This window comes from Helicoverpa zea, chromosome 21, assembly GCF_022581195.2.
Source record: "Helicoverpa zea isolate HzStark_Cry1AcR chromosome 21, ilHelZeax1.1, whole genome shotgun sequence".
In the NCBI taxonomy this organism is placed as follows: domain Eukaryota; kingdom Metazoa; phylum Arthropoda; class Insecta; order Lepidoptera; family Noctuidae; genus Helicoverpa; species Helicoverpa zea.
Window position 1 is genome coordinate 3,002,415 of NC_061472.1, and position 22,495 is coordinate 3,024,909.

At 34.3% G+C, this 22,495-nt stretch overlaps 1 protein-coding gene and 1 non-coding gene across 2 annotated transcripts in view; one reads left to right on the top strand and one right to left on the bottom strand.

Annotated features, from left to right (window-relative positions):
- The window catches only part of LOC124640647 (rho GTPase-activating protein 7), a 327,491-nt gene extending 309,475 nt beyond the window's left edge, over positions 1-18,016 (bottom strand). The window contains exons 1-2 of the mRNA XM_047178508.1: positions 17,840-18,016; positions 9,998-10,518 (exon numbers count right to left, since the gene is read on the bottom strand). Of these exons, the coding sequence (XP_047034464.1) occupies positions 9,998-10,205 (208 nt within the window). The 5' untranslated portion in view covers positions 10,206-10,518; positions 17,840-18,016. The remainder of the gene's footprint in view (positions 1-9,997; positions 10,519-17,839) is intronic.
- On the top strand, positions 9,814-9,886 carry Trnak-cuu. The gene has a single exon. It is a non-coding gene; the product is annotated as a tRNA-Lys (tRNA).
- Positions 18,017-22,495: the final 4,479 nt, after the last annotated feature.

The following is a 22,495-nucleotide window of genomic DNA, read 5'->3' on the forward strand; positions in this document are numbered from 1 at the left end:
CTGGAAAGAAAGGACACTACGACACTAAAGATACTTCACAGAATACATTATGAGACGAAAGTGTAATTTCCTCAAAGATCAAAAATGCATCCAAAGATGAAATTAAATGAGATATTGTGCAAAATATCGACGTGTTAATAGCGGCACCTTCAAAAGGGCAACTACGCCATTATTTATGAAAACAGTAGGTAACTCTATAATGATAACCCATATTCGATTACTCGCCAATATTTTGAATAGTGGGTGGTCCAAATTCATAACACCCGAACGGCCTTGCAACTATGTAGTAAAATAAAAACAGTTGTAAATGCTATTACAGACTTGGAAAATTGCCAAGACTTCTTGGTACGTTATCGAATTCAAGTTCGATTTTTTAATGGTTTATTGGTTACGATATTGGTTTGTTTTGTTTCGAATTCCTCGTGAAGATAGGTGGTGTGAATGAATTCTTTCGTTTTTTTTTGGTGGAAAATGAGGCGAGATTTTTAAATGTTCAGTGAAAGCTCTTTTTTGGATATGCCTACAAAATTGATGATGATCTGACAGTCCGTTATACTTAGGGTATTGGGCTGGCAACAAAGTAGGGAAATGGTTAGACCGTTTTAATGACGATAGATATAATTTGATGGCCTAAGTATATCCAAAACCAATCGACAATCCCGCCAAGACAAACGTTTTCCTTTCTTTGCCTATCTATACTTTCTATAGCTTCCTTTCCTAAATTCTCCGTAATTTATTTCAAACATGTCCAAACATCGCTTATATGTCGTATTACTGGGAGGGCAATACAAACTCCCTGTAGACCCTAAATATGTGATAAAGGTCAATTGGTAGGATAATCTAAATCTCTAAACTCTTCAGATCTTATCGCTTCCTAATTGAAAGAGGTTCGTATACAATTTGTTTTGGGTTTTTTCTTTCAGTTTAATGGTTTATAAAAGGGTCTTTTATTGTTATCTGTATGTTTTTCTGCTTCTGTTAGATGGGCATTTTTGACTTCTATTTCAGTAGGTTTTAGTTACGTATGAGATTTGAGGATTACAAAAAGTTCCTTAGACATTGCTTTTTGAACACAGTTTTGGTTTGCCTATTTACTTAGATTAGAAAAGTCTAACTATATAACGAATTTTGCAAATTCTGCTTTTCCAAAAACACCAAACAAATACCTACACATAACTACGTATTTAGTATTCATAAACAGAACTATGAAGCTTTTTACCTCTCACTGGGATTTTAATTGCACATACTTCGAATGTCTGCTTTCGTACGAAAATATGCCACGAGTCACAAATTATTTGAATGCCAGTCCAATTTTAAAATTTCTACTGTTTTATTTTGCTCTCAATTGCTGAACACAGATAGTATTCATTTTTAAAAAGGGCATTGCCAAAATGGGCATTCATTCAAAGATTAGTAGGTCCTCCTTCGAAATTACAAAAAAAAGTAATCAGAGCATATCTGAATTGGTTTTCAGCTGATAGAAATAAGCTAATAAGGTAGATATCGATATCTTCCCTTCTTTAATGATAAATGGATGTTCTGTTATTTAGAATTTTTTAAGAAAAACCTTCGGGTTTTTCATGAAAAGAAATTGCATTCAACAAAATATTTGCTTTATAAAATCTCCTCAGTGCCTTGCTTAGCTTCGAAAATTCTCTTTCTCTATCATGCTGAAAGTGTAGGATTATATCGGATAGATGAGCGACTACTTTTTTATAAAACCTTTTTAAGGCTTTTGCAGATACTAGATCAAGAGGCAGTCAGGAATATCATTCGGCTTAACTGTAGGTGTTAAACCTGTACCTTATAGTACGAGTAAAGTAGCACCTATGATAAATTTCCCCATTTTGTCCAAAATCTTTTAGCGATTTCCTAATTAAGAATGGCAAATTCGTACATTCTACGCAGTACAATGTTTCCAATAGAATCTTAAATGGATTTATTTGCAATCATTGTTTTAAGATACTTTTAATTAAACTTGAATCTGTTTGGGAGGAAGCTCGAAACAAAATGGAAGAGCTTAAAAATTCCAGCGGCATCCATTTCATTCGAGTCACAATTAAGATTTAATTTGTTATTGATTGGTTTATTAATTCATGTTGCGATTGTGATTATAATTTATCACGAAGTGTTATAAATGGGATTGGTTAAAATGAATGCTGAATAAAAAATCAGTTATGTTTATTGACTTAATCAATTTCATTGTGTTTTAAGTCAAGAGTTAATACCGTTTAGGGCCACAAGATTATGTCATTAGAATATTAATACGGACTTAAACCATGTAAGCAGGCAAATTGAAGAGCAATACTTAGATACGACAGTGGAAATCTCACAAAAATCCTCAACAACAAATCCAATTTTGCGTATCACCATAAACAAAACTCCCGATATCGCTCAAACAGCTTTTATCACCAAAACTGAACGTTTTAAACCTAGCAAACTTCGGTACTAAAGCGGCCATAACAATCTTGTCAATTCTACAAACCATTCCGTTTTAGCAGAAGCATTCAACCTCTTTATCTATACCACTGTAATGGAATTTACTGTCTCTTTTATGGGAGGCCCTCCAATCTAATCTACTAGAACGCTTTATAAACAAAAAAGGCATAAAACTGCCTTGCGAGGCGTGTCCTTGGAACTGACCTTTGAAGATTGATAATGACTGACCTTTGGAAGGTCATGGGTATTTAGACATTTGCATAAGGAATAGTTTTGTATACATCGCGTGTTTTACGGTGGGAGTGCCTCAAGGACATATTTTAGGGCTAACTTTGTTTTAGGGTTCCGTACTCAAAGGGTAAAACGGGACCCTATTCTTTTCGCTCCTCTGTCCGTCCGTCCGTCCGTTCGTCTGTCCGTCCATCCGTCCGTCTGTCACCAGGCTGAATCTCATGAACCGTGATAGCTAGAGAGTTGAAATTTTCACAGATGATGTATTTATGTTGCCGCCATACCAACAAATACTGAAAACTAGAATAACATAAATATTTTGGGGGGCTCTGATACAACAAACGTGATTTTTTTGCTCATTTTTGCTCTGGTACGGAACCCTTCATACGCGAGTCCGACTCGCACTTGGCCGGTTTTTTTCGCCGTATCGCGTAAAATACATAATTAAGATACATGCTGAATATTTCTTTACATTACAATAGAGTTATAAATTGTATATGAGTAATAGTTTTAAATGAAATTACAAGGGAAGTAGAAAATATTTACCGCTCGCAGCGGTAAACAGCAGCCGCGTTCGAGTTACTAAGTAACGTAATTAGCTAAATTATAAGAAACTGCACCTGGCTAGTCTTCCATGTTGGATTTTATTTGACTACAGCTGTATACCTATGTTTAATAAGTATTTATATCTTAGTAAGCTTGAGAAGATTATTTTTATAGTAATGTTTTTCGCCTCTTTCTCTTTCTATCGTAGATTAATTAAAAATTAAAACACTTTGAGAATAAAGTTGAGGAGTTCAGATCGGGCAGTGTATTAAAACCGAAAGCTTATCCCTATTGTGTAGAAAAAGGTTAGGTAGACAATAAAGTTGTGTTTATTCAACAAAAAGTATTTAAACGATAGGTACCTATAATTGTCCAAAATAATTATATTCAACAAATATATTTCACAAATCAAGTATTGTCTCACCAACACCCACGGTGGAGCCACATGGGGCATTTACTCCATTCAACAAACCCGCTCAATCCTGAATTAATTCAATTTCAATAATGAACCAGCGAAACAATAAACAATGTTTCTGCTTTCTCAAAACTGAAGCAGCTGTGGTTTCACGAGAAATTCAATTTCGTCTATTTCGTCTAACGAGTAAATAAAATGTTATAGGACGCTCAAGGCTGGTTGCACAAAACCGATTCGATTATTTGCACAGAACTTATTGTCGCATTTAATATTTGTTATTAGGTCAATATTAGCTGGATTTGTGGAGAAATCTTTTGTATTGACGATGTTGAGTATTACTTTTGTTAATGCAGCTAGATTTATTGATTGGAGTAGGAGTTGGATTTTATTTGGCGATTTATTGTTTCTAAGAAATTGATGTCACGTTTTTGTTATATTGGTGTTTTCCTTACTATTATTGATTAATAAACAATTGTATTATTAAACGCACAGGTAGTCTGTTTTTGTTATCCTCATATTCCCCACATATTGAGGTAAATCCATTGATCCCAATTAAGTGCTAACTACTTTTATAACCATTGTTCAAAAATAAACTTGTTTCATCAAAATTATCTAAAAATAGCGTATTTTGTATAAAATTTTCATACACCAGTTACCTTTGCCATTTACAAAGTCCCTTCTTCCAAATCCATTAAGGATTTTAATTACATTTGCATCACCGTTCCACTTAAGTCTTTTCATACATAATTGAATAACGAAGTTCTGCGTAAAATTGCAAGTTTGTAACCAGCTTATATTCAAAGCTGTCTTCATTTTCTCACAAGCTCCGTGTATCGTATCCACGGAGAACAAAATCATTATCGGAGGTGCCATAACGGAAAATCTCCTAAGAAAGTAGACGGTAAGAAAATCTCCCAAAATGCGGGTGTGCGGGGGACGAAGAACGTTACTGTCTTCGCTCTTATACACCTTCTTTAGACCCGATAATTTTTTTTAATACCAAAAATCGTTGACAAATGTCTCAGAGAACCCGAACGCCTTAGTTCACTTGTAACTGATAGTTTCGTTCATGCCCACCGTACGTATTTGACCTAGAAGAAGACGCCTGACCTACCTGCATTAAGCATCTCCGCTCATCTTTCCTTACTCCGTGGTGTATCGTGTCACGTAAGCGGTTAGTCTGTGAGTTTGATTGAAAACGTCTATATTGTATGAAGTCTTTCATTTTCTTGATTATTTTGTTTTGTGCAGTAAAAACGTTTTGTTGTTTGTTTACAATTCTGCTTTGAGACGTAATTTTGTTGCTTTTGTTAAAGTTTTTGGATTATTTTGTTTATTTATGTGTGAGCTTTTCATGTCACTGCTTTTTTTCTTAATAATGTTTTGACCATAAAAACTTCGTGTCTTCTTAGTAATTTTACATCTATACCTAGCATATTATGTACTGTTATTCTAAGCTCTAAGTAAAAATATACTTAAGTTCAAGTTGGTTTTCGCTGGCTAGCAGTTTGAAATTACTTGATATTGAATGGTCTTTGTGGAAACTTCTAGTCTTATTAGAACCAAAGCTAAAAAGTTAGGTATTAGAAGTTCCAATGTAATTGGACTGATCTTGGTCGGTATTTTAGCTAGCAAAATCAATAGTTTTTAAAATAATATGGTTACTATTATTCTTATTTGGTTTATTCAAAAATATACACCGTGACTTTTTAGTCGTCTTACAAAGATAGTCCACTCAATGTATCCGACTAAAAATACCACTGGGCACGATTATTATTATTTTTTTTAATAGCCTATGCTGTCCCACTGCTGGGCAAAGCCCTCCCCCATAGCCTTCCATTTTTCTCTGTCCATCGCTGTTTGTGGCCAGTCCGAGAGGAAGCTGTCCAAGTCTTCTCTCCAGCGTTTTCTTGGTCTCCCTCTCGGTCGCCTATTAATTTTATAGCAAAGAAAAATAATTAATACATTAGAAACAAGAAACATCCTGTTAATACAATTGTTTACGTATCAAACGGTAGAAACTAGGTACGTTCCCAGTGCCACGGTAAAGATATTTAAACTGTGCTCGGACCGCGCTCACAACAGTGTTTTTATAATCTACGTCATGCGTCATAATAAAGTTTTTTTTTTAAGTATTCAAATCTCATAAATAACATTTTTTTTGTGTGAACGTTTACTAGTCATTGGATTCATGAAGTGGGCTGCCGTTGTAAGACGACTAAAAAGTCACGGTGTGTTTTTAAGAAGTATTTGTAAGTATTTTTTAGAGGCTAAGCTAATTCTATAGTGCAACTCTTACTGATGACGATAAACTTTTTAATTTCCTTACCTTTTCTTCAAAGGACAATGGGCGAAATGTTTGGATGTTGGTCTATTCACCCTCTAGTAATGAGTCATACAGCATTATTTTGAAAGGTCTTTTCAAGCGTTACATTTTGTTCTTACATACTACTTACCAATTCTTAGTACTTTAGATGTTAGAACATGTTCAAGGTTTTTTTATCGATAGTTAGTTTCAAGTTATTAGATTTCTTCTTTAGTAATGAATTATCTATAGATCACTGGAAAGGCCTTTTAACTAGAACATTTCGTATTAAAATACCTCTAATAAATTGTCAGTACTTTAGACGCTTCAGCAGATTTTAGACATAGTTATTATTTCACTTATAGTTCGGCCATTCAGAGAATGCGTTCCTGACACGTCGCGATTGAACTGACGACGTAACTTTGCAATGGCGTTGCAGTTACGATAAAAATATTTTTGCTGGTTGTTTACCGTTTTAACAATTGAGGAGCATTAAAACAACATTATTATATCAATAATCAATGAATGTTATAATTTTGTGCCAAACTGAGTGTCAAATAACTTGGTAAACAATATTTTTCTAAATCTATACTGCGCTATTACAAGGTTATGTCAGCGGTTTATATTTTGTAGTGCTGTGCTAAAAATAACAGGCAAGTATCGTAATCTGTTCTTATACAGTTATAATATAAAATAACACGTTTTGATTTTCTTTTTAAGAATTGGAAAATAATGGACTATAAGACTTAATTATAACGTTTATGAAATATAAAAATAAAACTATGACCAAACCGCATTTTTATACTTAGATTAAAAATGGTAACCCCAAATGGCGTTATGGGCCGCCATTTTGTGACGCTAAAACAGTCGTCCGTTGTCGTTTCGTGCGCATAGACCACGTTTTTCAAGTGTTTTCGATCTGTTTTTATTTGATTACCCGGCTTTTGTTAGACCGAGATATCAGGATTGATTCTGTTATTGATAATAATATAATTATACATGTAGGCGAAGATGATGATGAAGACACCACCTCCTCAAGCAAATCGGAGTCTGATTAATATTCTGTTCGCACATTCAATTCAATGTACTTGTAACAAAGAATAAATAAAACAATTTTATTATATGAATATTACCTTTTTTTGGTTTCCACTTAAATAACTAAAATATAAAACAAATGATTCCGCCAATTTAAAACGAAAATAATCTTAAAATAATGCGGCGGTTCATTTTGAAGGAACGGTAACGAACTCAGTGTTATGTTGTGCCCATCACTAGTCGTGACTAACTGATAGGTGTCAGGAACGCATTCTCTGAACGGCCGAAGTATAACACGTTCTATAGTTCGGCCATTCAGAGAATGCGTTCCTGACACGTCGCGATTGAACTGACGACGTAACTTTGCAATGGCGTTGCAGTTACGATAAAAATATTTTTGCTGGTTGTTTACCGTTTTAACAATTGAGGAGCATTAAAACAACATTATTATATCAATAATCAATGAATGTAGTTACGTCGTCAGTTCAATCGCGACGTGTCAGGAACGCATTCTCTGAATGGCCGAACTATAACTCCCTAAATACTAACAAATGACAATCGTCGCCATACAAGAAAACACTCTACATAACACAAGCTTTCTATTGATATATCACTTAATGCTAGAGGAGAGGTAGATCAAAACGCTCATTGTCCTTTAAATTAACGTAATTTTATACTTGCAGACTCCGAAACTACAAAAAAAAAACCTAAAATTCTTTCAGTGCTAGAAAGCTACTCTTTCCAAGTAACACAGCTATATTAGTACGAGGAGAAGATCCCCCAAAAACCGTACGAAAACATAATTATAAAAACCAATAACAATTCATTAAGTATTTACGATACAAAACTTGATATTTCGTACCCTTAATCGAAAGCAACCCTTGTTCGAAAACCGATGTTCAACATTGCCAATGCGGTAACTGTGTAATTAAAGCCCTTTTAATTTGTTCTGAACAACACAGAACTTTTGGAAAAAGTTCTGATTTAATTTGGGAAAGGTAATATTTTGTTTGAGAGAATTTGCGCATTGCACCAGGTGTGACGTCGAGAGGAATTGGCTCGAATACTCTAGAAGTCTGGTCTAAAACTATTTGTTAGAGTAGTTGCAACGGTTTTGCTTAAAAGACTTAAGTAGTTTTATTATTGAAAATGTTATAAAAGAGAGTTTTTTTTAGCAATTCTTACTGCTTCGTTTGGTAGGTTGTTATAGCTGGCAAACCTACAATTTTTACTTTGCAAAAAATATTGGAAAAAAAATTGCAAAAAAACAGTTTTTTTTAATTATTGGTATTTATATTGACTTTAGAATCAGACAAGAATCAACTTGATATTGTTATTATTGTAATAATTTATTTTTATCTTTGTCTAGTTATGCGTCATTTCTTCGTGTGCCTTTTTTTTTCCGACGTCAAAAATCATCAAATGACCCCTCCCGCTGTGGGTTAGCAGCGGTGAGGGAGTGTCAGACTTTTACTGACTAAAAACCGTCGTGTTCCGTCATAGGCCTTTTATGTACCAGGGCCGCGGTATCTCTTTCGAACAACCCGCAGCCCCGGCAGGCCTTGGCCCTGCTGGGCCCCGCTGGGGTTGCTGACATCTCTTTGAGGAGCGCGTGGAACAACGCGCGCCGTCGACACGGGTCTGTCGTCTAAGCAGACAGAGGGACGATGAGCCACCCAAACTCACCGCCCACAGACCCACGCCAATCAATATCTTGACCTCATTAGAAGCTTAACGTTACCATTCATCATTATTTATATTTAGCAGCCAGCTTCAAATTATCGTACAAATAAGGAAGCTAAATAGTTTCTTTGTTTTATTAGTTTTTGGTGTCAAGTAAAGTTCGTGATCGGCTCGTAAGCAAAATGGCGTATTGTTTAAACTATTGTATTGAATTTACGTCTTATTGTCATTGAAGCGATCGTGACTTGGGGTCATTGAACTCAGTGTTTGTAATTAAAAAAAAAACATAAGTATCTAAAATTGTAAAAAAAAATAAAAAGAATAATTTAGTAATTTAAAAAGAAAGGTCGTAAAAAATACGTAGGTTTAAGAAAAACATAGGTACCTATTTAATTTCGTAACCCGCCTAAGTCAAGTCAAGCGTAGAATTGAATACAGGCTTTAACAGCAGCTCTTGCATGTGCAATATGAAAATATTTGATATGATTCAAATTGAATAAAAATTACTACAGCTTGGCAAAAAAGAGTCTGACGCGGTGACAGTTGGAACTAAAAATCAAAATCAAATAAAAATTGTTAACATCGTTAATACTGGACATTGAAGTGTCCAAGGGACATCGCCTACTTAGGATTGAATATCTCCAAAAATAACAAATATCAAAATCTGTGAGTCGTAGTATTCCGAGTTGCCACAGGTGCGATAGTGCTGACCTCATTTACTCCACACTCTTTTTTGCCAAGCTGTACTTAGGTACTTACGCAGTTCATCTGCGCATTATAATAACCTTCAAAATATTTACTATTTAACAGTCTTCCTTTGTATGATAAATTCTTATTTTAGAACAAACCATCCGTAAGTGTTCCTACAGAAAGGCCAGTCAAGTGTTACCCAGTTTCTAAATAAAGATAAAAGATACTGAATGATACCTACTTAAAATAAATTAATTTACTTAATATGTTCTTATTCATGACAAAATAAATAAAGAAAAAATACCTTCCGATTTTTGATCAAAATTAATAATTTTGAAGACTTAACAAAACATAAGTTAGTATGCGTGCTTCCTTATTAATAAGTCAAAAATGACGTCAATGTTCATAATTATATTTATATTATTATATTACGTAGATACTCACTCACTATTTCAACCTGCCACTCACAGCCCGGCTAGCTCAGTCGGTAGAGCATGAGACTCTTAATCTCAGGGTCGTGGGTTCGAGCCCCACGTTGGGCGCAAACTTTTTGTGGTTCCAAAACGAATTTCCTTTACAGAGCACTTGTTATTTTTGATACTTTTTATGAAAAATAAGAAATATCTTATTAAAAAAATTTTGATTCAACATACCTGCTATTTTTCTTTCTCGCATCTTACGCCATAGTTGTTCAGCTTTTCTCATAGGCCAGTTTTCCACCTTAGCGCTGAAGCTTCTGAAGAATTTGTACTCTTTGAAATGTGACATTCTGCGCTCCATCTTGCTTGGCGTATGTCCGGGAGGGGGCGGTGAGGGGGCCTTGGGCGTCGTCGACGGCGAAGGCTCGTTATTCTTCTCCATTTTATTTTATTTATTTCTCAATTCTAATTTCAAAAGTATTAATTCGGACTCTTATTTTAAATTCTTGGACCCGAATTCAAAATTTAAATTTCCATTTAATCATCAACTTATCTTTTAATTCAATTGATTCCATTTTCAAATGTAAATGTTTACATCAGCACGATTTATTTTAGAAAAATATTTAATTTTAACTATGATTAAATTCACTTAGATAACTTAGCAATTTCACTTAGACACGATTTAACTTTTAACTAATATTAAAACACTTAGTTGGACTAGTTTCCAATTATGCCAAGTGTTTTCGTTAATTAACCTGAAACAAGTAAAGGGCAAAGTTTACTTATAAACTCACACAATCATTGATGAAACAAATTCTATTAAACTGGGTAAAACAAATTGATGGATGTAAGGGCAAATAGTAAATTGGAAAGTGATTTACGATAAAATAAGAATAAGTTGAATATTTTCATTGACACAACCTACTTATACAAAACTTTTTTTTATTAATGAATTGTCAATTAGGTCGCCTCCGACAGGTATCTGTGGAGATCTAAGGGGGAGGCCTATGTTCAGCACTGGACGTCCTATGGCTGAGATGATGATGATGAGATTTTCAATTATATTTTTAAGTTAACTTGTAGGCTTATACGAATAATGTAATAATACTTATGTTTCGTTTTTTATAAATAAAACACTAAATTATTCCGTGTGATTTAACCACAATAACTGTGTCATTGTATGATTAACTAAATAATCAATTTATTCATTTATATTCAATACGAAACATTCAATTACTGATAGTTGTCACCTGTACTGTTATCAAAAGATTTATGATAACATTTTAACGATTGTTAATGTTAATAAAATATACTTTAATTAATTATCCAGTGGGGATTTGCAAACAATAATAATTATTTATATTTTTTTTTCTGTTTATTGTTTATAGCTATATAAAGTCTATGTAATATATCTATGATTACATTAATTAATACTATACTTCGGCCAAAGGATATGCATTTCCATCCAGCGTGGCAATGCAGCCAGCCTTTTGGGCACGATCCCCGCTGACAGCGATGCGGATGTATTTTTTGATACTTAGTTTTAATATTTCCCCCTTTATTATTTTTGTATTAATTTTTAGTTAATAAATGTATTGATAGATGTGGGGTACATGTTTGTAATAGGTGGAAACAAATTATTTTTTGTTGGCACCTAAGAAGACCTTGCCATTAAAAAATAAATAGTAGATCCAAAGCATTACTTTTTAATTGAACAATTTTTAAGCAGTGACTTTTGGAGTGTAAAGTAACACAAAAATATAAAAATGAATTCGACTTTTTTCAAATCAACCCCGCTTGTTTGAAGCCCCTAAAATTACTTCGGCTACCAAATGGGAACGCCAAATTTTTTCCAATATGAAAACCCCGATTTGTTTCGATCTGGGATTAAACTGACTTCTGATTTAATTCGATTTCGATATCAAATCGAGATTTCGATTTTTGCGAAAGCTTTAGGGATTTCGGTGATTTTCATTCAAGTCAAAACGTGTTGGGTGATTTGTATGCGTTGTAAGCCTATCCCTTGAGTTATTTTTAATTTCGCATTCATGAATATTTGGCGTTCAAAAATTGACCCAGTTTTTGACAACGCCGATTAAGTTACAGTTGTGGCCGAAAATCTGGGTTACATTTAGATATCTTTCGGAAACTATATTTTAACGTCTTACTTACCTGTACATATTTCATTTTATTTTCGTGTATCTTTTTGATTATTCAATAAGTGAAAATGTTAGTAACTAAACATTGTAGTAAGAGTTGCCTGTAAATCATTTTGCAGTGCGGTGTTATACCAATCCCTGGTTCTAACACGCACGCTTCAACCCCCGTTCGAAACCTCGCTAATCTTGTCCCAAACATTGTACTATCAACAAAACTGAATACAGAACGCCTGTTTTTTCACAAGATTTATTTTACATAAGTAGATTAGATACCTACCTATTTTTCGTTTATATTCATTTAAAATGGCGACCAATCAAAACCACATCGAACGCAAAATGTACCAACAATATGACATTTTTTATAACAATCAATCGTCACTTCTCACTACACCAAATGCTACCAGAGCCTTTGACATAACTACGAGCTCGTCTCTGTTATGTCGTACCTATTTGTAACCTGCCTAAATATCTAATTTCTTTCGCCGGTCACACAAACCACTGAAAGCACTCCAGTATGTATGTTTAGACCTCATTATTATGCGAAAGGTTACTAAAAGCCAGGTCTGAAGGTCAAAGGGTCACCTAATTTTGGAACGATTTAGCTTCAGCGAAAATGTTTCAGTGTTCATTATTTAGATTTTAGAATTTTAATACGTGAGTACTGAAACGAATGAAACGATACTTTCTGTAAATCGTATTAAGTTTCTCTAGCAATAATTTTAATAGACCTGAAAGGTAGCTACGCATAAAATGAATGGAATTCAATATTTGGAATTCAAAAATAATTTATGCTTTCTTAACTGACTTCAAGAATAGAAGGTTCTCCGTTCAACTTCTTTGTTTGTACCTATGCGTGCTGGTACTGTACCAGCGATGTACACGTGTGTACACGATTATTACACGTTGTGTGTGTACACGATTATTACACGTTCGGCTAAACTGCTTCTATATGGTTTTCAGCAATAAAATTAACAAAAAAAAAACGTTTTGAGTTTATTTATTAACGAAGTGGTTTTTTTATTGTTACTATAATAAAATTATCCTCACACTATCTTAATTACTTTCCAACACAAAAGACCGTATTCTATTCTTAATTACTCAGAAAAATCCTCATTAAAAGACATACATGTATCAGTCACGAGGTTACATTGACAGTAAAAAAAACAACCACTATAATTATTTATCTTAAAAACATCGAGTAAATTAACAGCCAAGTCCTCCCTTGAGTTTATTCGAAGATCGATGAAAAGGCAGAGAATTAACGTAATTGAATATTTCTCAAGTTTGATTGACTGTTTGCATTTCGACGAGAAACACTTCTATGTGTGCGTAAACGTAAAGAGATTTCTTTCTATGTGTGCGTAAAGAAAATTTCGTCCGTAATACACTTGAGTGCGAAGAAATTGGGTCAGTTAAGCCTCAGTGTGTTTGGAGTGATTTATTTTGGTTCGTAAGGTGAAAAAAATTGTGAAGGCAATCTATTGATGAATGATTACTATAGAAAAGATGGTCTCTAATTTAGTACACACACATAGAATTTTGTAGGTATAGCGATATGTGGAACCATTAAGATCAAAATAGACTCTGCCTGTTACATTTAGTTTGATAAAATCTATACTAATATTATAAAGCTGAAGAGTTTGTTTGTTTGTGGTTTTGAACGCGCTAATCTCAGGAACTACTGGTCCGATTTGAAAATTTCTTTCAGTGTTAGATAGCCCATTTATCGAGGAAGGCTGTTGATGATATATATATAGGCTACTATTTTTATCCCGGTACGGGAAGTAGTTCCCACGGGATGCGGATGAAACCGCTGGCAGAAGCTAGTACGAAAATAATGTTTCTCCATTTATTATATTTTTATTTATATATTATAAATTGGCGTGTTCATTTTGGCAAGATATACTTCTAATTGGTTTTTATCTTTAAAAAATTCGTCAAACGTTAAAATAAATACCTACTGTTATTAAGAATCATGCAAATACTTTCCTAATTCAACGCAATTTACTGATCCAATTATTCTGCACTGGAGTGTATATTCCAAGTTTTACGTTCTTGGTTTTCTTTTGAGAGATTTATTTAACGTTTGAAGTGTGTGTTATTGAATTGAGTTAAATTGATGAGTATTGGAGCGAAAAGCTTAGCAGTAAGGTTATTGATAAGAGCTTACTATAGAAATTATAAAGACTTAGAATTTGTGGGAGCAAATATTTTTAAAAATATTATGTAAAAAAGTATACCAATAGTACCTACATCATCATCCTCCGAGCCTTTTTCCCAATCATGTTGGGGTCGGCTTCCAGTCTAACCGGATTCATTCAATAGTACCTACATAATGATTGAAAAATAAAACTGTTCAAATTCTAAAACGTAAGGTACCTACCACAAAATTATACCTACTTTAAGTGAAAACAATGACATGCTCGTACATAATTAGTTTAAAGTTACTTCAATTTTGTCCGAAATATAAAAACTGGTCACAGTTTCGTAGTACGCACCTATTGTTAACTGACTGCTGTTTATCTACTTTTCTTTGCTTTGCTTTTCCTTTATTTTCTATTGACTGAATCCTGTGAGGTCCGTACATAACAATTTTTGTGTTATGTAAATTAAAACCAAGTTGGTCAGGGCCAAGAATACCCCAAGGGTCGGCTTGTATTTAAACAGTAACTTTACTAAGGTTTGTTCGGCCAAGTTATTATATTTTAGATTTATTTTTCCCTTTTTTATTTGCACAGATTTTAATCTAAGGCACTCTTGAATTAAAGTAAGCATCTTTGTGTTTTAGCCAGGTTTGCGTAAATGCTCGAGAGAGTTACCTTTGGAATGTTAAAAGTGAATTAAGGAATTCCTCATTTCCATTTGGTCATTAAAACTCTCACATTCACTACTGCTGTAGTAATGCAATTTAAAGTGTAGGAAATCTATATTGAAGAGGAAATATTTATTGTTTGTTTGTACCTTAAAAGATCCGAAACTACAGAATCGATTTGAAAAATTATTTCACTGTTGAAAAGCTACACTCTTCTTAAGTAAAATGGGCTATATCTTATCCCGGTACCGGCAGTAATTTCCACAGGACGCGGGTGAAACCTCGGAAAAACGACTAGTTCAATAGAAGGTGAAGTAAATCCTAAATGAAAAAATCATAACAATTTTCTCAACCCTCCATTTAGACCTAGTTTCTCATACTATTCAGCAGCCATTCCTGCCCAGTGAAATGGCTAAATAAACACAGTTCCAAACTACCTGCATCAAACCCAAATTGGGGATCAAACGTGTCAATAAATTACCATAATATATGCCTTCCTCACACAAGTAAATACCACCTTTATTACCACACAATAAGGTTAGAATTCCTGTGCCAGGTTTCGGAGGTAGTTTCAGAATTGTAATACATAGATGTTCCGAATTTGGTAATGTGCTGTATGTATTGTAATTGTTAGTGCATGATTAAGGCAATTTCCCAAAGGATGGGCAGAGATTCTAATTAATGCAGTATTGGAGATCTGGATCTATTTGAGCTGTAGATACCAATATGTTGAATGCAACAGCCCGTGTAATGTGGTTGCTATTTGCAATATCTGTCTAAAGGTTTGATGGACACCAACCAATGTGTAAATTGGAAATTTTGCACTGGGGTAACATTTAAAATATCAAATAAGAACATAGTGTGTCAATCTTTTATTCATCAAAGTTATGTTCAAAGAAAATTAAAAAATATAACAGTGTAAGTATAGCAACAAATCAGAATTTTAAAGATCAATACCATAGATTGCTGCATTTTTAATGAAAACAAGATGAATATAAATTATTTGATTCCAACTTTAAGATGAGAAGACTCAAATCCTCTCACACTAGCACAAATAAATAAGCCACAAAATAATACATCAAAAAGGCTCAAAAGATTTCGGTGACAGGACTCATTTTTCTGAAGACCTATGAATATGACGTCACAACAAAAGGACTCCTGAAACCCTCCCCTCGTATTATTATGTAAACAGCGAACACAAACTCCACGGTAAAGTATGAAAAGTCAAGGTTTTTAATAAGATCTTTATGAGGGAATTCTGAGGCTTTTAAAATACCAATAAAGTGGAGGATGAGAGAATTATTATAAGGCACCGTGTGTAATTAAATTTGTGGATGAAAGTTAAGCTTCTTATGGAAGAAATGAAAAACTAATGACTAATTAGATTAGTAGGTTTGTGATATATTAACAATGGCTGTCCCTTAAGGGTTTGAAAATGATTATTTTATTTTTTTTACGCCAACCAATATACTTACATTATACTTTTTATTTTATCGAATTTACCATCAGAGCTTTTTTTCTACACCCAAAGTGATAAAACCAGCCTGCCGGGGCTGCGGGTTGTTCGAAAGAGATACCGCGGCCCTGGTACATAAAAGGCCTATGACGGAACACGACGGTTTTTAGTCAGTAAGAGTCTGACACTCCCTCACCGCTGCTAACCCACAGCGGGAGGGGTCATTTGATGATTTTTGACGTCGGAAAAAAAAAGTGATAAAACCACAATATGCGAAAAAATAAGTAGGTATTTGTAATCACTTCTTAATACTTAATCTGTTATAGATCAGCAAACTTCAGATATCTTGGACAAAATATAGCTTGGGATTGAATAATCAGGGTAGCGCATATGGTTTACTGAAAGCCGACCTCAAGATATTTGGGAAAAGGCTGGACAGATGAGAGGCTGACAAAATAATGCTCCATTTTTAGATAATTGTTATTGTGAACCTGAAAGCATGGTACGTGCACTTCAGTAAAATATTTTCTAAAACCGTATTTTGCTTAAACAATGAACTAATAATATTTTCCTTTTATTTATATTCCCGGTTTTCCCTCACACGTTTATCTATACTAATATAATAATGAGAAAACATAATGTAAGTTTGAACCAAATGTAATGAATCGATTTGAAAAATTCTTTCACTGTTGGAAAGCTGCATTATCCCCAATTAATATAATAAGCCATTACACTAAGACAATCTCCCAAGACGGGTGAGGAAACAGCTAGTTCGTATTAACGTGAGCACTTCTGATTTCATAAATTAAAAACTATTTTTTATGAATCCTTACATTACTTATAATCGAGAATCTCCTCCTTTTTAGGAAATAGGTTAAAAATGCTAAGTTACAGTCTATCTGTCACGCTTTCCTTATTTATATACCAAATATAGGACTTTGTTTTAATTAAAAACCAACATAGCGTGTTCATCAATTTAAAGCTGAAATTGATCAAAACTTTTAGCGTGCAATTTGTAACAAAATTGCAGTTTTCCATTACCCCTGGAGCGACCACGATAATATGATTAACGCAAAGTTAAATTATGTTTGACGTAAATATCATTAAAAGGTTAAACATTTTTGTTTATTAACTTTCGTTAAATTTATTAATTTGTATCAACTTGTTTATTTGAGACTGCAAAATGATAATATTTTAGGACAGACGTTTTTAGTTTCGTGGAAATGAAAATTAATTTATTGCCTGACTGTTTGCATAGTATCTTATTAATTATTATATAATATAATTAATTATTGTTCTATCTTGCTGTATTTCTATGAACAAACTGCGTATGTCCTATCGTATCCTCTGCCTTAAAACGTTCTTAAGCAAAATTTGTAATCAATGAAGCTGAATTTTAATAGACCATTCCAAAAATCTGAGGATGAACCTATAATGCTAATAGCGTTGAAGAGATTTCGTCAAAATACTGTACACCATTACTCCGATGCTATTATCAAAGAAAGGCATTGATAAAAATAATAATTTACCCATATGAAAAACGATCTTTAAGATAAAATTTTATAATTAATTGCAATAAATGTTATTTCTCATAAATTCAACCGCAACGATTGCAAAAGAAAACAATTCATAAATTATATTTTACTCACCTCACTATACGTCTTTCATTAATAACACTAACACTAAAAACACAGCACAACACAAAAAATACACTTACTAAATTACATTATACACACTTTATTTACAAAAAGCACTTAATATAGTCGGCTAAAAGTTGTATCGTTCGCGAGTTAAGGGAGCCCAAACAAAAACCGTCCTATCAATGCACGAGAATCTACAGGTCTGGCCGCATCGGCACTGAATTTCCCGCTCCAAAGCCAGAAAGAGATACAACTATATGAAATAAATAAACTAGACAGAGATGACTATATTTCGCCAGTTTCGCCCCTGCGGAAAAGCTCGCGAAATATACATAGGTTGAATGCGGATTTGTATAGGAATTCGCTTGTGTTTTAAATAATAATTCATTCACCATGTTTCTGTTAGATTTTTATGGTATTTTTTTTAAATGTTTGTATTTAGGCTACTCTAAAACCAGGTGTTTTTTTAACACTTTTTGCAAATACTGTGTTTTGGTCTGTGCAGTCTGCTGTTTTGGTCTGTGTTTGAATTTGAATTGCTTTACTTTTAGGAAGAATGTTTGGTATAGAGATAAACAGGATTCGATTGTCAATTGCTTATACGAGAATATTTTGTGCCTATATTTTTTTTTAGATTTACTTGTTACAATTTTATTAGGGCTATGATTTATTGACTATGTATTTTTATTAGCAGCCGTGTTTTCAAGCTCCCTGTGTACCAGAGAGGAACTCAAACCGACAGTCTGTTTTAATATGATGTTTTGGTAAGTAAAATAGGTTTCGCTGTTTAAATGACTGCCAAAAAAAATAACCTAATAGCTTGATGCTGTCATGATATCCTGTTACCTAATTTCTTAAATAATATATTTAATAATAATTTAATAATTTATTTATTAACCAAAATCATACATAGATACATGAAAGAGAACTCAATATACATGAATATGGAGCTTAATTCTAGGGTACATAGATCTATGTTCAGAGATTGAAACCCTGCCTCTTACACTAGGACATCCTGTATTATAAGAGACAGTGATTCGGCCATTAATTATATATTCGTTTTATTTATGTAGACTAGGTCATAAGGCCCTGGACATTAGCGAGTTAAAGTTTCATGTACGATAGTATGAGTACATGTGGGAGTATGAAAGAGTGTGTGTTTGTGTGTGTTTGTGTGTTTGTGTGTGTGTATTCGACACCCCCCATTTAGCTACTACTACCTTCCTGCCGTAATTTCATCCGAGTTCCATCTACTCCTCTCCATCTACCTGTCCATGGACAAAAGTGCATGGACAAAAACCTATCTACTAGGTACTACAATTTTACTATTAAACTTTGACATCGAATCCATAGAGCAGTTTTTGCGTAAAAGAGTAATAGTAGAAATAAAATACATATACACATACGTACATCCTTACAAACCTTAACATTTCTAAGAAATTCTGCAAGCAATCAATAGGAAAAACGTACTCAGAAAAATCTTTGCTTATTCTCAAACGAGATCAATTCTTCAGGCATTCGATTGATTGCATTCCTTTGCTGAAAGGGTCGGCAATGAATGGAGAAATAATTATATCCGCATAACACAACACAGCAAAATATCACAATAGTGCCTTTGGCAGTAGGTTTATGTTATTAACTACATTCATAATTTAATGATTTCATTGCAATCAGCCTGTTTATTGTCCCACTTCTGGGCACAGGCCTCCTCTCACACGGAGAATGCTCAATAAGGGTTGGTGATTTCAAACTAATTTATAGATCAGGTAACCTTAAGATGCTTTTAGGTGACCAGTCATTGGTGAAGAATGATTCATACAAAACTTCAAAAAGTTGCATTGGTACTTGCTTTGGAATCCAGCCCACGCACTCATACTTGAGAGTTTGATGCTTTACCCAGTAGGCCGCCACGACTTCTAAAATCATTTATCTAGAATATATCAACTATCGTCAGCTCAAGGGTCACCCTGTAGTGCTGATTAAACTGTCGGGCAGATGGTAGACAGCCTATTTTGAAGGTAATTGTGAATCCCATCAAACTTTAAAGTCGGTCTGATACCGGCCGGATACCTGATAGTTGTAATATAGGTTTTACCATTCATCTCCATACGACTTTATTTACCCGATTAAATTATCGGATGACAAAAAGTTTACAGTTTACAGTTGCGTCGGAATAGCTAATGAGATTTGAAGCTAGATAACAAAAAGCTAGATTTAAAAATAAATACTGAAAGCACCCTTTTTCAATGTCAGTGCCAGTAGTACCATAATCTAGTAGTTTCTTCTAGTAAACTAGGTATTTGTAAAATTGATGTCCTGATACATTTAGTCAAAGTAAAATCTATTCACAACGTTAGAGATTAGACAGAAAAATACACATTCGTGCTCATCTTCATTCAATTTGAAGTTTGTTTTCATTCAATAAATAGGTAAAAGTAGGCATTGGCAACTGTTCAAAATAATAGCGATTACGGTGTGTCTGTGTGTCATTTATTTTTATTATTTCTCGCAGTATTTATGAATGGATTTTATTTATTGACTGCTAAATCTAAAGATTTAACGAAAATAGTATGATGACTGGCGTGTAGTTTAAATCCTAACAGGCCCTATTAGTTATCAGAGTTTTTCTTGAAACTTACCTATCTATCTTGTAATAAAATTAGTAAGCTGAAAATTCGCTAACCCAACCCCAAGTACCAATAAAAAATTGGCCTATTCAACGAGGAAAGCTGTACCTATGCTGTTTGGTATCCTCACGTGTCTTATACAATTCTGACTTGGAGATAAAAGGGAGTTTTAATACGGAGATCTACCTACTCACTACATGAAATGTATCCCCCTAAAATATTCCACGGGTTCCCTTCATCTGACGGGGGTAAATAATACATGTCTGTCAAGCCTTGCATGTTACCAACAAATTGTACAGGCATACACACCTGTCAAACGGACAAAGGGATCTCTCTATAAAGTAAGGAAAAATGAGCGGAGATGCTACAATGCAGGTAGGTCAGGCGCCTTCTTCTAGGTCAAATGCGTATGGTGGGCATGACCAAAATTATCAGTTACGAGTGAACTGACCAGGTCCTAAGGTTCTTTGAGATATCCGTCACCGATTTTTGGGATTTTTGATGGGTCCAAAGAAGGCGTATAAGGGCGAAGATAGTAACGTTCCTTGTTCTTAAGAGATTTTCCGTTATGACACTTTTTTTTAACGACGTCAAAAATCATTAAATGACCCCTCCCGCTGTGGGTTAGCAGCGGTGAGGCAGTGTCAGACTCTACAACTCTCGACGTCTAAAACCGTCGTGTCCCGTCGTAGGCCTTATATGTATCAGGGCCGCGGGAACTCTTTCAAACAATCCCGCAGCCCCTCCGTTATGGCACCTCCGCTAGTAATTTTGTTCTCCATGGATCTCTCACTCCTGTAGATCTCAAGATCTGAATGCATGATAACAATCTTGACCCAGTTTTGAGCGTTTATGTTATAGATGCGTTATCATAAATCCTGTGCTTTGAATAGTATACCTTCCTTTGTTTAATGTTGATTTATTGTTTGTTTAACAATGGTTGGTGCGAGCTATGTTTTAACTGAAGTAATGGTTGCACTGCATGTCTTGGGTTTGTTCTGACTGGGGCATCCTTTGAGTACGTCCTATGGTACTGTGGTTTGTTACAAGAAAATCCAACGAGTTTGGGGTACACTTTTTTAGAACAAATAGTAAGTACTGTTTTTCTACTACTTTTCTACTGGCCAGAATTTTATTCTTTTTACTACATATTTTCTGTTGTGTAAATCACGCATATTTTTCTTAGTACGTTAAAATTCAGTGGTGTGGTGTGGTGGCCTAGTGGGTAAAGAACCAATCTCTCGAGTATGTGGGTGTGGGTTCGATTCCAGGTCAGGCAAGTACCAATGCAAATTTTCTAAGTTTGTATGTACTTTCTAAGCATATCTTGGACACCAATGGCTGATAAAAAGGTGAAGGAAAACATCTTGAGGAAACCTGGACCATAATCTGAGATCACCAACCCGCACTGAGCAAGCATGGTGATTAATGTTCCTTCTCCGTGTGAGAAGAGGCCTGTGCCCAGCAGTGGGACGATAAAAAAAGCCAGTAACAGAAACGTTTAATTGCGATAAGACTTTTTCATTCCAAGTTTCCTAGCGCTATTTTGGTGTAAATATGAGGATAACTTCCAAATGTTACATTAGTACTTCTCTGACCTGTATTCTAATCCCCACACTCAAACTTAAGATGGAGGATACAACCACTAATCCACCACCATTATCAGACGCGCAATTAGACCAATTCAAAACTACATTATACCTATGGGGTTTCCATGAATACCGTCACTTGCATAGCAACGTTCAGGGGAAGTGGTGAAGCGCAGTTATTAGTCTGTAAGTAGGTCACCTGGATAAATCCTGTATGAACTGGTTTGTTATGATCTGAACTGTCACTCTTGTAACTAACTGGGCCTTCAAAGTTTGGGAAATTGACTTGAAGAGGAACTGTAATGTAAGATGAATGACGCTTTATAATGCCTGTTTTTGATGATAGTAGGTGCAATCATGCTGTAATATTTTTAACTAGGTTACTGTCTGTCGCGCTTTCAAGCCAAAACACTGAACTGATTTAAATGATTTTTGTACACAGATCATCA